This window comes from Stereum hirsutum (genome assembly GCF_000264905.1).
Source record: "Stereum hirsutum FP-91666 SS1 unplaced genomic scaffold STEHIscaffold_13, whole genome shotgun sequence".
Taxonomy (NCBI): Eukaryota; Fungi; Basidiomycota; class Agaricomycetes; order Russulales; family Stereaceae; genus Stereum; species Stereum hirsutum.
Window position 1 is genome coordinate 759,597 of NW_006763143.1, and position 15,720 is coordinate 775,316.

General features: G+C 50.5%; 5 protein-coding genes across 5 annotated transcripts; 4 read left to right on the plus strand and 1 right to left on the minus strand.

The window, feature by feature from the left end:
• Window positions 1-516: 516 nt before the first annotated feature.
• On the plus strand, window positions 517-3,231 carry STEHIDRAFT_170679 (uncharacterized protein; the record flags this gene model as incomplete). The annotated part of the gene is made up of 8 exons (XM_007307446.1): window positions 517-561; window positions 624-763; window positions 832-844; window positions 905-1,509; window positions 1,571-2,150; window positions 2,210-2,330; window positions 2,391-2,704; window positions 2,778-3,231. The coding sequence occupies 8 exons, from the start codon at window positions 517-519 to the stop codon at window positions 2,979-2,981; spliced, it is 2,022 nt and encodes a 673-aa protein (XP_007307508.1). The 3' UTR covers window positions 2,982-3,231.
• A 166-nt stretch (window positions 3,232-3,397) lies between these two features.
• On the plus strand, window positions 3,398-4,442 carry STEHIDRAFT_159969 (uncharacterized protein; the record flags this gene model as incomplete). The annotated part of the gene is made up of 2 exons (XM_007307447.1): window positions 3,398-3,568; window positions 3,639-4,442. The coding sequence occupies 2 exons, from the start codon at window positions 3,398-3,400 to the stop codon at window positions 4,440-4,442; spliced, it is 975 nt and encodes a 324-aa protein (XP_007307509.1).
• Window positions 4,443-5,493: 1,051 nt separating this feature from the next.
• STEHIDRAFT_113528 (uncharacterized protein) lies at window positions 5,494-6,888 on the minus strand (the record flags this gene model as incomplete). Its single annotated transcript, XM_007307448.1, has 1 exon — window positions 5,494-6,888. One exon carries the CDS (start codon window positions 6,886-6,888, stop codon window positions 5,494-5,496), a length of 1,395 nt encoding a protein of 464 aa, XP_007307510.1.
• A 404-nt stretch (window positions 6,889-7,292) lies between these two features.
• On the plus strand, window positions 7,293-9,803 carry STEHIDRAFT_101584 (uncharacterized protein; the record flags this gene model as incomplete). The annotated part of the gene is made up of 4 exons (XM_007307449.1): window positions 7,293-8,090; window positions 8,333-8,967; window positions 9,023-9,207; window positions 9,313-9,803. The coding sequence occupies 4 exons, from the start codon at window positions 7,293-7,295 to the stop codon at window positions 9,729-9,731; spliced, it is 2,037 nt and encodes a 678-aa protein (XP_007307511.1). The 3' UTR covers window positions 9,732-9,803.
• A 781-nt stretch (window positions 9,804-10,584) lies between these two features.
• On the plus strand, window positions 10,585-15,391 carry STEHIDRAFT_83469 (glycoside hydrolase family 15 protein). Its single transcript, XM_007307450.1, has 37 exons — window positions 10,585-10,686; window positions 10,773-10,796; window positions 10,866-10,884; window positions 10,942-10,952; window positions 11,015-11,071; window positions 11,133-11,201; window positions 11,253-11,266; window positions 11,322-11,427; window positions 11,482-11,881; window positions 11,958-12,013; window positions 12,071-12,126; window positions 12,185-12,267; window positions 12,343-12,403; window positions 12,470-12,478; window positions 12,535-12,608; window positions 12,684-12,791; window positions 12,838-12,904; window positions 12,976-13,009; window positions 13,075-13,091; window positions 13,207-13,234; window positions 13,300-13,314; window positions 13,374-13,387; window positions 13,444-13,461; window positions 13,519-13,526; window positions 13,584-13,614; window positions 13,675-13,683; window positions 13,771-13,801; window positions 13,868-13,876; window positions 13,952-13,962; window positions 14,060-14,076; window positions 14,199-14,395; window positions 14,470-14,541; window positions 14,603-14,685; window positions 14,745-14,817; window positions 14,898-14,926; window positions 14,981-15,016; window positions 15,089-15,391. Exons 1-37 carry the CDS (start codon window positions 10,618-10,620, stop codon window positions 15,180-15,182), a joined length of 2,109 nt encoding a protein of 702 aa, XP_007307512.1. The 5' UTR covers window positions 10,585-10,617; the 3' UTR covers window positions 15,183-15,391.
• The last annotated feature ends 329 nt before the right edge of the window (window positions 15,392-15,720 follow it).

Consider the following 15,720-nt stretch of genomic DNA (forward strand, 5'->3'; position numbering starts at 1 on the left):
TCTTCCATCAGGCTTCAGCATCAGTCCAATTCGCTGCATGTCGCAGGTTGCATGTTTGATCGTGGCCTTTGTGGAGTCTCGAGCTTCATGATAGGTGCTTCCTAAGACGAAGCCAAATACACGAGACGGTAGAGTGCAAGCGGAGTTTGTACTCCCTCAGTCGGTGCTAGCTGCTCACGAAAGAAGGTGCTGATGCACCGGATTCCATCTCTGCCCTGACGGATCGCTTACCAATATTCGCTGATGAATAGCGTGGCAAACGTTGTGCTTCTTTTCCCGCCTGGGCTGGGCGTCTACTCGTTATTGATAGAACGCGTGAAGTTGTGTAACCGCGTGCGCTAATATAAGAGCGCGAAGTAATGCTCCGGTACTCCCATCGTCCTCACACACACTCTACTCCTTCCTATAGTCTTTAGTCTCATCGATTTGCCACCCGTACAACTTAGTCAGTAATCCTCTCACCTCTCGAAAGAGTTTGAACCTTCGAGTTTACTAACCTACTTCCGCAGAACACAAATGAGTGGCCGTAGCACATGTTCTAATTGTAGGCGGAAGAAGATCGTTGAGTGTTCGACTTTACCAATACCATTTTCCACGTGCTTACCATTATCTTGCTGCTATAGCGCTGTGACGGACAAACGCCGGAATGCGGACAATGTAAACGACGACGCCAAGCCGGGCCTCAATGTGATTATAAGCCACCCGAACCTCCTGCTATCCAAGGAGAGCTGCTTCGTAAGGGTGATGCTTGCGTCCCTTGCCGGTATGTAATCGTATTCATACAATATCTTAGTTACTAACATTCACACTGCGCTTTACTTGGAAACTTAGTCAGAAAAAGAAGGTGCGAGAACAATAAACCTTACTAATTAAGCGACCCTGGCTGACTTGAGCGCTTTGAAAGAAATGCAGCGGAGAGCATCCAGCTTGTCAGACGTGCGTTGCTGCTGGAAAGAGCGACCAATGCAGCTACTTCAAGACGCGGTTAAAACGGAAGGGCACTACTCCCGCCTCTCTCGAACGACGCCGCCGACAGGACACACAAGAACCTAGTTCAAGCACCTCTCGATCGTCCGGAGAACCTGACGAGTTTTACCCCAGCCAGCCACCTTCGCCACCGAGCTCCGGCGAGTATCTCTTCGATTCGAGGGGCTATGCGCAGTCGAGCAACTCTTCTTCGGAGGCCAATTATGACCCTATCGATACTGCTATTGTATTACCGGATAACTCTTTATTCATAAGAGCAGACTCCCTCCTGGTCGATCAGCCCATCGCTCCTTCGGGTATAGAGGACTTCTTTCTACCTTCAAACAGTTTCAACGGCACCATTTATGAGACCGCGTACGCTCCATTACCGACGGTGTCGCTCGATGCCGACTATATCCCCTCTTCCACTGCGCTCCCCGCATATTCTACCACTATCGTGGGCGCGGAGCAGCCTTACGGCGAATCTTTAGCCTCCTCGCCTGGTCCCTCCACGATGACTTCTCTGAGTTATCTGGCCCACCTGTAAGCCATTCTCACCGCCGATGACATCGTTGGTGAGACGCTCATTTCCCTGTGCTCGCAGACGAACTCTATTTCTCAAACGAGGGATAAAGATGACCGTCCGAATGACCCAGGACAAGTTGGACGCCATAGCTCTCGGCGACGTATCTGGTCAGGTCATACATCCCATCTTCATCCAACTCGCCCATCTCTTAGGCTCTGTCTTCCATCATCACGGCGCCGAACATCCAGACAAGCAACGCGAACTCGTCGAGCTTGCATCCGTTCGGGAGATCATCCGCACACAGCAGGACATCACGCTCACGCCGACGGCTGCTCTCCAAGCGCAGAACCTAGTATCGTTCTACTACATGTATTCTAGAGACTTCGCTGGCGCGCAATCGGCCATACAGGAGTCGAAACAAACGATATCGCGGTTCAATATGCATATCACCATCCCGGAGTCGGCGTTGAATGAGTCTCGATCCTCGTCGAGAGCAGGCGAAAGCGTTTATGCCACACCCTTGACGGCGGCTGACGAGGAGGACGAGAAACGGTGTATCCTGATGCACATGTGGTTCAGGGATAAGGCTGCTGACCTCATGTCGGGTTCCAAGTTCCTGGTCGCGGAGCATCTAGACGATGAGATTGCGCTATGGGCGGTAAGCTTTCTCAATATCCCCATAGCTGTCTGGTCGCTAACGTCCTGCCTGGTATCCAGGCGCTTGAGCCGTTTCCTGACCGTAGCAATCCCATCGTGATGCGCGCTATCAGCACCTGGTTCTTGCTCGAAAGTCGTGCGTTCATGGCTCGGCTAGGTAGACGCCCTTCCGGCGGCCTAGGTATGTACCTCCTCCCATACTTCACATTTCCAATCCGTGCTCATCCTTCGTCACTTCAAGATCAACAAGAATTTTCGCCATTTTGTTACGAAACCTGCATCGACCTCATCCGTCGGATACGCTCTCAAATCAATTATGTCTCACACGAACTCATGCGCTCCGAACTTGTCTTCGCGGATCACCTGAACGCCGTCACGCTCAAAAGCACCAACATCATCGCGTTGACAGCGCTCATGAACATGTATACGGTTTTGGTGCATGGAGCGGGCCATGTGGAGTCGAGACGAAAGTTGCTCAGCACAGCACTCGAGATCATTGCGATCTCAGACACGTTCTTCGATGATGACTTCAATTACTTGAACACACCAGTTTGGGTGAGCACCCGCACTTGATCTCCGTACATCCTTCCTATGAGGGCTAACTAAGTGGTCTTCACTGTTCTATTAGATGTGCTGGAATGTCGTTCGCGAGCTTCTGATGCAAGAGCAGCTCCAATTCACGAGTCTTAGTGTGGCGGGACTCGAAGATGGTGTGGCCAGGTCACACCTTGGCGTTCACTTGGACGACAATCTTCCAGCTCTGTTAACTAATCTGCGTCGGTTTATGCAGAAGCACGAGAATACGTTCTGGTGTATACCTAGAGCGAACTGATATACTAGAGGACATAATTTGCTATTATGTATTTCATAGTAACTAGACTGCAAGGACTCTATCTCTACGCTTTTTTTCGAGGGTACTGCTATTTCGTACTATACTATACTATTTATTGTACCATTGGAAGATGCTATTGGAATACCCTGGGAATGAGCGTATAGGTGTCTTACTTTTCTTGTGTGTGGATGTGCGCCGAATTGGGTTTCAGACCTAAGTTATGGGGGTGCCACCTGGTGCCACCCTGAGCGGAGTGTCAATCACGTGTGATCACAATTGTGTTGATTCTGCCACGTGGCCACCGTGTCCTTCGAGTCGAACGGTTGATCGTTCGTAACTTCGTTCGTTGAACCTTCGAGTATCCACTACTACACCAGTCTTGCGTGGAACTGTGACAGAACGTTAGAAGGAGTAGTATGCCTCGAATCCTTCAGACTATTCTTCTCAATGCGCCGTTCTCTCAAAGAAAGCCCTTCAACTTTGACCACATCTTATACGCGGGCTTCGCCAAATCGTCATCGCGGGGGATATCGCATGGTAACTTCAACTTTAGCACACGAGCTGGCACAAAGGAAGCAAAACCTACTGTATGTACTATCATTTACGGGTTCTACATGTACTTACACAGCAACAACTCATCACTCAACTTGAATTCAGACGCAACCCCACAAACGGGCACCGAATGGAATTCGAGTCATCCAAACTCTGGATCAATCTCGTCTGAAACCTTCCGACTTCCAGGATATTTCCGGTCTGAAAAGTTTCTACCTTTCTACGACCTTCGACAATGAGGGGCTCAGCCAGAAATGGGAAATGAGGTACACACACTACACGACCCACGGTAAACCCCCACGAAAATTTGAAGTTCCATTCCCGGAAGGCACACATGGCTTCCTCTACTATCGTCCTACAAATCTTTTATCACCCACACGAAACACGCAACCCTCAGACGGCCCAGCAGGGCAGGTGTATTTTCGCATAACGAAAGACAACGACCCCGCCAGCTTTGCTTCAGGAAGGGACTTGATGCAACGCAACGGAGACGTTCCTTGGTACATCGTCCCAAAGGCAAAGACGACGGCACTGTGGCGGCTTCTGCTCAAAGACGGGCTCGTCACAGCCTCCACCAAGAGCACAGGTCTCATTCGCTCGCCAAAACCCCATATCTCAACATTTTTGGATCCCTTTATTATTGACCTCTCACACCACAACATTCAAGTGAATGTGCGGAGTCTAAGGGATGGGAATGTCCTCCGCCTTGTCTGCGGAAACCCGTTCCGTGGTCAAACCGGGTCGGCAAGTTCGTACCATCAGTGTTTCACAGGCCAGTACATCAATGGCTTCCGCTCTACTTTTCGAAGACACAACTTACCTCCTCATACGTCTTCTTCACAGGTCGCTTACGCTGTCGTTTCGAGCGCTCTCCCCATCCGAATCACGCAGGTACCGACACTTTCGTGATTCGGGTGGTGGAAGTATTGTCGCCCGTAAAGTACATTCCCCCACCCTCCGTGGGCGAGGAGAAGAACTCGTTCGCCCTACCGAGTGCGCCGCAGGTGGGAGACTTGCTGCCGGCGAAAAAGGCGGGAGAAACACTGTCATTTCCTCAGGTGCCGAAATCGAGGGTCAAGACGAAATCGGTGTCTAGCAGAGCATGGGATGCACTATTGGAGAACGAAGCACTGATGCTTTCCGCGTCTACATGCTGAACATGTTTCTTCAATTTCTCACCGTATCCGGCTTTGCTCGGTGAGTTACTGGTATATACGCCCCCCTTGCCTATAATTGATGCCAAATCCCCTCAACCGCGGTAGATCCGGCCTTCCCTCGAGCTTCATTTGTGCTCCCAAGAAATGACAGTACTAGTTTCCGTGTACCTTGTCATATGAGTCTCTCACCCCGGTGCTTTTGCCTGGTGCGGTAGCCTTCCGCTTCTGGACACCCTGTGAGGTCGTTTCATTGGGAAACCGACACAGTGCTCGTAAGCCTGTGAATGTCCTCGAGCTCTAGCAATCGCGAAGAGCGGGACTGAGTACTGAGCCATGAAACACACAGCGTATGCATATCTGGTGTATTCATTTGATAATGTGCCGCCTACTCTTACGCTCCAGGACCTGTCGTACATTTACTGGGAGAATCGTCTAGTGTCCTCATACGTACTGAGATATAAGTATGTAGTGTGCGGACTAGGGCGTGGTTCGGATGAGGCTGTAGGATATAGTGTACGGTATACTAAGGGAAAAGGATCGGATAGTGAGGAAAAGGGTATCGGGGCGATGGTATGATACGTCAACATAATATATATGCTCGGAGGAATAGACCAGTCAGTGTTACTTAACAACATATCTGGCCATAATGATCAACATAAAGACGGTAACAGGAGTATGATTAACAGAACGAGTGTGGTCCGTATATCCGAATTACCCTCTGGTAGGATACTCCACGGGGGGCCGACCCCATGGCCACTAGAGTGCCCACTCTGAAATCAAGCCTCATAGCTCAAGATTCATGCTCAGTGTCCCTCTACATTCACGTAAAGTTTCTCAGCGTTCGAAACCATCCTCTCATCCACCATACCCAGATGCTTCAAATTCGTTTTTGACGGCAAAGGAGGTGGGAAGGCCATTTCCTTCTCGTGGAGAGAGTCAGGCGGCAGCTGGTCTCGGGAGTATGCCGACGATGGAACGGGGGGAACGGGCGCCATGTACGAGTCAGCATAGGTTTGGAGTTGAGGCAGTATGTTCGGGCCGGGTATAGGAAGGTTCGGTAGGATATCGTGATGCGAGCGGGACATGGGAGGACTGGATGGTGACCGGCGCTGTGTTTGGGGAGCGGCGACTGATAGGTTATTCCCGGCTGATTTATTGATAGGAACGGTTGGACGAAGACTTGTGAGGGAGTATACGAAGGACTGAAGTAAGATCTCGGGCTCACCAGACCGGCTCCTTGTGCGTTGTCTATTTCTACGGAATTGAGGTTCCCCAGTGGCGGTTTGCATGCTCGCCACACTATCAAGATTTCCAACTGAGAGCCATCTATCCGATAGCGCTCTCGAGGAAGATGCGGTATTGGCCTCCGGGATAAGCACACTTCTTCTCATTCCTAGGTTGTTGGGTAGTCCTGGGCCTACAGCGTCGCTGACGCTGTCATAGGGGTAGAGCTCCGGCGCGAGGGGCTTCGGAAGGACGATCTGAAAATTTCCGTGGACATGCGGGAGACCACTGCTGCGACTACGTGAAGCTTGTCCGGAGACGTCGGACACGGACGAGACGACGGAGTAGGTACTGCGGGATGCAGCACCAATACGAGATCGGGGTCGAGAATTGGAGCGAGGGAGAGATCGATAGGACGAGGAGTTGGACACCGATGCTGCAGGGGCAGAGAGGGATCCATAATCATTTGAGGGGAATGTAGAGGATACTGAGTTGTCGCGGCGATGTCCAGGTCCGTGGGCGGAAGCTGGAGGCGGGAAATATGGAGGCTGAGGGATGGGAAGGATACGATCGTCCGGCACGGTGAGGGGCTCGTGATTGAGTGAAGAGGAGACAGAGACGTCAGGGCTGGTATCCGCGTTCCAGGTACTAGAGCCAGTCTGTAGCAGAGAGGTATTGCTTCTGGTACGGGCGTGGAGCGAGCGAAAGTTGTCTATCTTGGGCTCAGCGGAGAAAGCGGTGAGTTGGTGTTCGCGGATGTGGGCAAGGGGCTGAACGGGCGGAAGTGGGTTCGCAAATCCCCGTTGGCGCCGGTGAAGTATGACACGCCAAAGAATAAAGAGAGCGAGCAGTCCACCGATAGCAGCAGCGACAGAAATGATGATGGTTGGCGAGGTATCATTCGCGCGCCGAGCGAGGTAGTGTGATTTCCGCTTCATACTGAGAGCTTGATACGAGTGATGATGGGCGTCCATGGTCAAGGTACGACGAGTATACGACGAGCTCGATAGCGCCAGATGGTTGACAGAGAAATCGAAGAGTCGAAAGCTGAGTGCAACGAGGGTGCAACTTGCTGCCGCAGTAATATGTAAAACAAGACTCGAGGCAGAGCACTCCAGAAGAAGACACCCAGTGACGGCAGTTATACACAAGTATAGATAGAATGGACAGCGTTCGGAACAGTAAGGAGCGGCGGCGGGCTGGGCAACAGTAAGGTAGAATCGACGTTGTTCGACGCGATTGACGGCGTCCAGGAAAAGAACGTGAAGTTCAATATGTGATGTGGCGGGTCGGATAGCGTGGAAAACCTATGCCGCAAATGGCGCGCTATTTGGTACTCACAACTCGGCAGAACACGTCTTGCTCGTCGTCCGCGACGATGGCGAACCCCAAACGACGACCAGGTTTTTCGCAGCGGTCAGGACCTGTCGCTGCTCCCTCCATTCCTCTCGACGCCCGTTCTCGTTCCAACGCGTCCATCTCATCTTCCATCCAAGGCCGATCCGCTCCGCCCCCCACGACCGGCTCATTAGCCCAACCCATTTCACTCACCAAGCGTCTCCTTTTCTCGCACTTGCCGCCCAATGCACCTATACCCCCGATATTTCAATATCCGGGCCTACCACCTGCTCTGAACACAGAGCTATACGACTTTCTTGCGCTTGCGCTGAGGGCATTCATTAATCCTTGGTGGACGAAGATAACTAGATACGACAAGGAGTTTCTTGTTCAGGTTACCAGCATAGTCACCGTCGTCTTTCGTAACCTCGAATCACGCTCCTTGGCCGCGGACCTCAGTCCTCTCGTCTTCCGAGACCTTCCGTCAATCTTGACGCAGCACTGGGTTGACTATCGGACCGCGAAGCAGAAACTCAACACTTCGTATTCACTCGCTGGTTCTTCTTCCTTTCACGCACTATTTCACGCTCAGCAGCAACATATCGGGGTTTCGGCAGATGGGCAGTTTGATGAAGTATATGTGCGGACAGCCATCGATGCTGTCTTGAAGGCTTGTCTGCCTCCCGAGGATTGGGAAGCTGAACCGGAGCGATATATTGTCAGAGAGATTGTGGTCAAGATCGTGTCGAAGGACGTTGCTGGTAGGCTTACGCAACCATGGTTCATACACAAGATTATACTGGATCTACTTGGGCCGCCCCCAGCCAAGTTTGTAGAGGTGAGTCACTCAATAACTTCGTCAGCATTGCCTCCGTCCTCGCTACCTCCTCTCGTTTGCATGCGTCTAAATATATCCCTTTCCAGTCGACGAAGTCCGCATACGTATCTATATATATACGGGACGCATATGTATGCTCCTGGGCTATGCCTAGCTACTCTCAAATCAATACCGATGCTTGCTTGCTCCCTATCCTCTTTTGCGTGAACCTTTCGCTTGAAGTCATGCTGACACCTTTTTAGCCTCCAGACCCTCATCAACCACATCCCGGCTCATCAACCTCCTTCCATTTACCCTCCTTCCACACGATCATCGTTTTCTTCCTCTCCGCTATACAAACCATCTCGAGCATCGCTCTCACCCTGATTCACTCCTACAAACGAGCGGTCCATGGCATTCAAATGGTCAACCAGCACCACAACTTCCGACATCAAGGTTCAAAACCCTCTTCTGTCCCATCACCTTCAACTGTTCCGTCACCAGTGGATCGGACGCCATCCACTGTCAAGATTGACGAGAAAGCTACCCCTGTCACCCAGACCCAATCGTTCATCTCAGATCACAGCCCTTTGTTACACGGTGTCGAGAATCCGGTCATTCATGCAATTGACCTCACCGACAACGGTCTGTCAACGTCGAGACCTCCTGTGCCTCCCGTACAGCCCCCGCCGCCGCCACCACCACCATCACCTCCGCCACCACCTCATTACCCTCTCCCGGCAGCTCTAACACGGCTACGCCCAGCACCGACAGACTTAGGGCGAGCTCCCGTCGCGTTGTTCGTGGAACTCTTGACGTTGCGAAGGCGGTATGCGGGGAGCGCAATGGCTTCACTGCTCGAAATGCTGCAGGCCGGATTTACTCGATTCTTGGACAGGTTCATATCTTCTTTCCCTTCCTTCTCAGAGAATCCGTGCTGACGGATGGCCCAGATTATTGCCTTATGTGCTCTACGAGCACGTTCTCTCACCTGAACGTCTCACGTCCATAATCATTGTCGCCAAACGGACACTCTTCCCTAATGGATACCCAGCTGCTGCTCCACCTGATCCAACACAAGAGGAGCAAGTTGCGATGAAGGAGGCAGTAGTGGAAAGGACTGTGGGGATTGTTCCTCGTGCGTTACCTTCCTTCTCCGCCTGCCTTCACTTTTTCGCTGCCGTAGATACTGGTATCCTGACACTTCGCATTCGGTTCGTCGGGGTCGTCCTGGCACATCCAGCCTTTGTTTCATCCGTCCTGCTTGGCGCCACTCCAAACGAGCAAAAGCGGACCATAGAGGAGATGATCGATCCACTGAGCGACCAGGCCTGCAATGCGCATTTGTTAATATGCATTCTCGATGCCTTTTTGTTAGCCTTGCTTCCTGAACTGGGTGGAGAAGAGGAGGTTTCGGCTGTTAATACGAGTGCTCGGAGCAGTAGTCCAAGTGATGGAAGTGGCGGTGGGAAGTCAGGTAACGGAGATGGGATAGGATCAAGTGCAGGATTTGGGCTGGGTGTTGGGGAGGTGCGAAGTATGGAGGGAGGGAGTGAGGGTGAGGATGGAAGAAGCGCGAGTACTAGAGGTGGAGGCGAGAGCGGTACGGGTGCAGGTGGAGGAAGGCGAGGATCTGGGCTGGAGAGTATGTTCTCGGTTTGAGTCAGCGGCCTCTGGATTATCAGTATGTGAATTACACGTTTTCGGTCATTTCGTGTATGTCGCCGATTTGTGTCACCAGGTTATAATACTATGCTGGTTTGACGATCGGAGTAATGTTTATTAATCCCTGCGTCTGGCATTCACTGTGAGTACTTACCTCTGTCATCACCGTATTAGGCCCCGAACTGCTGGCTTGGTAAGGAAATATTTTGAATGGTTGATGTGCTCCGAAGTGTTGCTTCGCAAAACGTATACTTACTGGCCTGGAAGGCCAAAGGCCTGCACTATTTGCTTTTCTGCCGGGCATTCTATTGGCGTCCTTGATGGCCCAGTAGCACTAAGTCTCTAGTGACCATCCGAAGACGTTCTCTGATTCGTCTCGGGCTTCTGGCGCTCACACACGGACTCTTCGTCTCGAAGGTGATTGGGTTAGCCACCGGACAACCTCAGACTCACAGGACATGCATTCCGTGCGAGACCGAGCAAGCCCGAACGACATCACTCAACCACGCAGCGCTCTCCGCCTTTCAAGGCGATATGTCAGCCACCATTTGATTGGCTCAATTTCTGAGAGTACATCGGGGATGTGCGACCACTTCTGAGCCCTTGTGAAGTTGTTCATCCTCTGCTAACCGGTGTAATATCTGCATCGAAAGCCTTCACAGTGGTCTCCGTCTTGCCGAGACAGGGGTAGAAGGAACAAAGAAGGACGGAACAAAGAGATTGCAAATTCACATCGATTGGAAGGAATACTCCGTGGCGCCGAACGCGTGGCCTGGGAGTTACATCATGGCTATTTATGAACTCTAGTTGACGCCCTGCAGCCAGTGCTTATTCACGAACCCCCTCATCTGCTTTCGCCCGCCCACGAACCTGCCACAGCAAAATGAACAGAATACAACCACAAGACTTTAGTACAAGGGATTATATCCCGATTTCTGATCATGGATTGTTCGTGTCTCTCTCAATCTGTGCGATGTCCAAGTGAGCGCAAAGTGGGCGGCTCGTTGACACTGAGAGATTTCGTTCTTTGGCAGGATCGGGAACTTGAGGACGGCTGCGCTCGTGCGTTTATCGTCTTACATCGCTGCTCTTGAGTTATAGGTCTGACTATTGGAAACCTTCTGCATGTAGGTCAGCGTCGATGGCTCCAGTGAGTCTGGACGCATATTGAATCACGTTCATCTCCGTTAACCCCTGTCCCCACTAGTCGAAAGTTATGTATGTTCTTTCAGGACCTATCTGCTATCGCAGGAGTCCTCTAACCTGCAGAGTGTCTAAAGTGTGTTCCTGCATTCGACTCGCCATCGGTCTTCGCGCGCATCCTTGACAAAGATAAGGTAAGCGTACATGTCCTCAAATCGACCGGTATTGCATAACTCATTCTGTGCTACAATTCAGGGTGGTCACTTCTCTATCACGCCGACCGTGGCCGTGACCACGAAGCAGAATTACCTTCCTAGCTCTAACGTGAGTCATAAATCCTACCGAATGCGAACCCTGTCCTCATAGGTCCACCAGATTCTTCAAACAAAGTACAAAGTCCCGCCAAGCACTATTTCCTCTCAGAGTCTGATGTTTTGGTGGCAGATTCTTGAATGATGAAGGCGTCATCAGTGTTACGGACTTCTTGCCCCGGAACCCGCATCACGTCGCACATAAGCCACTTCTTGACTGGTTGATTCGGCGCGTCGAGGTATGTATACCCTGTCCTCTCGATAACATTCCATCTCGCCTCAAATCTCTGCAGGTTATCCGCGGCCGCATGCCTATACGTGTTGAATGTGCCCCTGCCTTCAACTATGCGCGTGACTCCCATGAAACCTCCATCGTCAAGGACACCTCCATCAGCGTCAAGCCCGGCGTCACTGCACAGTGCAAAGCGCTCTTCGAGTCTCAGAACCTTACCCTTGACCTGCGCTACATCGCCGAATCGGAAATAGAAGGGGTAGGCGTACCTGAGATTGAGCTGAAGGAGCTCGATCTAAGTGCGAGGGGTCATAAGGGAAAGGCCGTGTGCGTGGACATGGATTTGACGGAGGGCCAGGTGGTAACGTTTGTACTGAGGACGCCACCGCCACCGAATGGGCACGAGGATAAGTTCCATCCCACTGAAGAGAGGGCGAACGCGCTTGGCGTTCCCTTGGAAAGTATGAATCCTTGTTGCAGGTCGAATCTTCAGAGAAAGAAAGTCGGCTGATCGAAATGCAAAATTATCGACTATAGAACTCGTCATCGGAGCTTCCACGCTTCGTGAAAGATCTGACCCTATGCTTACCAAGGTCAGCGCTACAACACTCCGCCTCACAATTCATTTACTCACAAGCATGTATACGTAGGAACTTTTGCGCGATCTGCTCAGAGGTACAAACTCCTATTGGAACTCTTGGATTAGGCATGTCTTTCATTTGCTCAGCCACGAACATACTCTCATCCAATATCGGTTGCTACAGGAGGTCAACCTACCACGGAGACTGGAAAGAGTCTGTTCATCGCAGTGCGCTCGCGCTAAAACTCCTTATTTACGAGCCTACAGGTACGCACTTAAGTTATTCAACGACACCAGAGCACTTCTATAACAATATGTTTCTTCTTACCTTGTCTCCTTCAGGCGCTGTGGTAGCCAGTCCGACATTCAGTCTGCCTGAATTCATCGGAGGGACGAGGAATTGGTATGACTTCCTATCATTCATTGCCGATTATTTCCCTGGCTTAATCACGGATTTTCTGCTTTGTAGGGACTATCGGTTCGTCTTTTACATCATGATAATCTTCGAAATAACTGAAATGATGTGTGCATCAGTGCATCTTGGATCCGTGATTCTTCGTTTATTCTCTACGCCCTCCTTCGACTTGGATTCACCTCAGAGGCTACTGGTACGACATTGAGCTATTTAATACATCATCATAAACACCTCACATAGCTTGATGGTCCTGGCCTTCACGGTACAGCGTATATGGAGTTTATTTTTGACAGGTTGAAGGACAAGAATCCGGATGGATCGATTCAGATTATGTATACCATCCATGGCATGTCCCATCCTCTCCCCCCCTTCTCTGGTAACCATTCTCAACATCTCGACACATCTTCGTGCCTTTGTTGCAGGTGGCAAAATCTTCCCAGAGGAAGAGCTCACGCATCTCGATGGGCACAAGGGTTCCAAACCTGTTCGGTGCGAGTGTCTCTGTTTCTCCTCGACGTAAGGTATGGTCACTAAGACTGTTTGTTTGGCTCGGTGTCTAGGATTGGGAATGGCGCGATTGACCATATCCAGCTCGTAAGTGTTGTAGAACTTGTACATAGTGAGCGAATCGAGGACTAATAGACGTTTACGTCGTATAGGATATCTATGGCGAACTGTGAGGTACGAGGCTTTCTTCATATGATATCGTGTTCTAACACGTACTAATTCACGTGAAGTCAGGAATAGCGCTCTATATTAATGATTATAGATCTGAAATGCCGTTCATTCAGCATGGACTGTATTTACCTCGGCCAAAAGGTAGGATGCTCATGTTGCTGATTGCGTTCTTATTCGTGCTCAATCTACTCACACAATCCTGCTAGTTCGGTCGTCCTCTTGTAAGTGGTGCTTACATCACATCATGGCTGAATAGAATTCTGACGCGCAATGTGCATAGGGATACGATACATGGTTCGTTCATCACCTTTTGTACCTTAGTTCTTCGCTTATCCTTACATCGGGACCAGGTTGGCTGTGCGAGACCTGTGAGTTGTAACTGGCTTCTTTGCTAATTTCTGTATTAACACGTCTTTCGTTATCAGAGTGGACTGTACGCGCGACCACATCTCCTACATTCATGTATGAATCCTGACAGTTTCTCCTGCAGTCGTCTGCGCACACTGCCACGACCCGGACTTGTGCGTGTTATGTCCCCAAGATGTTACGCAAATTGTACTCATGCTCCGGTTTACTGACAGGTCGATATGGTCAGTTCGACGCTTGAAACATCAAGACGCCATTTCATCCCTTACGCGCACAAACGATTTTAATTCTTTGGTATCTCACTCTCATAGGGAGGTCCGAAACAAGCATAGACACTTCACGGTGCGTCCCATCCTGCCTTGGAGCTACCTTCCCATAAGAGGAGTGCTGACAGCTCTTGTACTGCAGTATTCTAAGGTATGGTTTCATTGAATGTGGTCACGCTGGGAGGAAAGAGACCGAGGGATTACTTACCCCATTCCCTGTCTGAAGGTTATGATGTGGTACGTTTACCCCTCGAAGAGACCGGTATATTATGCACCCGTCATCGCTAATGTTCCATACGCCTTCCCTCTCCGCATCTATCTTCCCAACTGCCAGGGTGGCATTGGACCGAGGTTCGTCCTTTCCGACCCGAGTTGTACCAATTTACTTATGCAAAGACTGACGTTATAACACTTCTTCGCCGCTTTCTATCCAACAAATACCACAATTTCCGTCAAATGTGCATGTTACACAGGCCTTCGTCTCGCAGATAAGCGGTCCTTCCCTTGCCCGAACCGGAACAAATGGCTCGCAACGAGGGACAGCTTATATGAGGAGATCATGGACAAGGCATGGAACAGAAAGGAGCAGTACTTCGGACAAAGCTATGAAGAAACACATGTGTTGGACTCTGCGGTATTAGTCATGCCTTTGGTTTTCTTCATGAATGCGGTACGTTTATGTTTGTATCGCGTTAGATGAAAGGAAGATACGTAGGCTGACGGTGATACGTGGGCGGATGATAGTCAGACCCGCGGTTCTTAAGTACATTGAAGGCTATATTGAAGACACCCGAGAGAGGAGGATTGACGGCGAATGTGAGTATACGGTCCCTCAACTTCTTGGTGATATCTATGATATATATTGGCTGGTCATCAGAACCTTGTCTATCGTTACAACACCCAGGAGTCGGATGACGGTGTCGGAGGGGAAGAAGGGACGTTCTGTCTCTGTACACTCTGGTGAGGTTTCGTTGATACTCAAGATGCCTTCCATTCACAGTACTGAAGAGACAATATAGGTGTGTCGAGGCGTTGACAAGGGCGGGAGAGTACGATCCGTCAATGTTGGCGAGGTCGGTGAGCATGTTCGAGGTGAGTTCATGGTTTACGGTGTTTTTGATGAACCTCTGTGAGCTCAATGACTGTCTGATTGAATGCAATTGGTTCTTCAGGACTTCCTGATGTATACGAACCACTTGAAGTAAACCTACTCGCTCCCTTTGGGGATACACAAGACTAACATTATTAATTATAGACTATGCACGGAGGAGATCTCGCCATCGGGTGATGGGTAAGTGCTCTTAATGCCTATGAAGTCCAGGTGCTCACGACATGTTTGCCGCCTGCTTGTGGCGACGCGCAGCCTCGGAAACGCGGTCCAAGGATTCACTCATGTCACGCTCATCTCTGCTGCGTTTAACCTCTCGAGGACTATGTCGAAGCGACACCATGCATAAGGCCCGCTCAAAGGATGGCGTACAGATGCTGTAGTCGATGGATAGCCTCCCGCTGAGAGGGCCTAGAAGACATGTGGAACGGCGGCGATACTAAGAGTGAAGCGATAAGCAACTAATGTTCCCTGGTTGACGAAAACGAGTGGTAGATGCACAGTATGGCTTGTACAACAATAAAAGTGTACAGATAGAATTTGAGGATGTTATCGTGCATTGTACGCTATGTGTCTCGGGGGAGTTCATTCGGGAGGCTGCCAAACCATCGGTAGCAAAGCCCTTTCATTTCTTTCACAGACCAGAACCTCTTCCATGTGAGGCTGCTAAATTCCTGAGACAGATTTAATGTAAGCTCAAATGTGTTGTTGAGACCAGAAAGCATTGGACGAAATAGGATGTCATGGAGGAAACCAAGAGATGCCTCGCTCTGTTTAGTGTGGCGTGGACCGCGGTGGCACCTTCAAGTTGCAACGGTCCGGATTATGCCGATTTTGAAATTTGACCATGCTTCAGTTGAGCAACCGTACCGTTGAAACTCAGCTTC

What these genes read in the sequence shown, in the direction of transcription:
- STEHIDRAFT_83469 (XM_007307450.1), top strand. Translation starts at nt 10,618, where the DNA reads ATGAACAGAATACAACCACAAGACTTTAGTACAAGGGATTATATCCCG. An exon ending in GGTTGATTCGGCGCGTCGAG is followed by an intron (nt 11,428 to 11,481) that starts GTATGTATACCC and finishes AAATCTCTGCAG; the next exon opens with GTTATCCGCGGCCGCATGCC. An exon ending in CCTTATTTACGAGCCTACAG is followed by an intron (nt 12,268 to 12,342) that starts GTACGCACTTAA and finishes TGTCTCCTTCAG; the next exon opens with GCGCTGTGGTAGCCAGTCCG.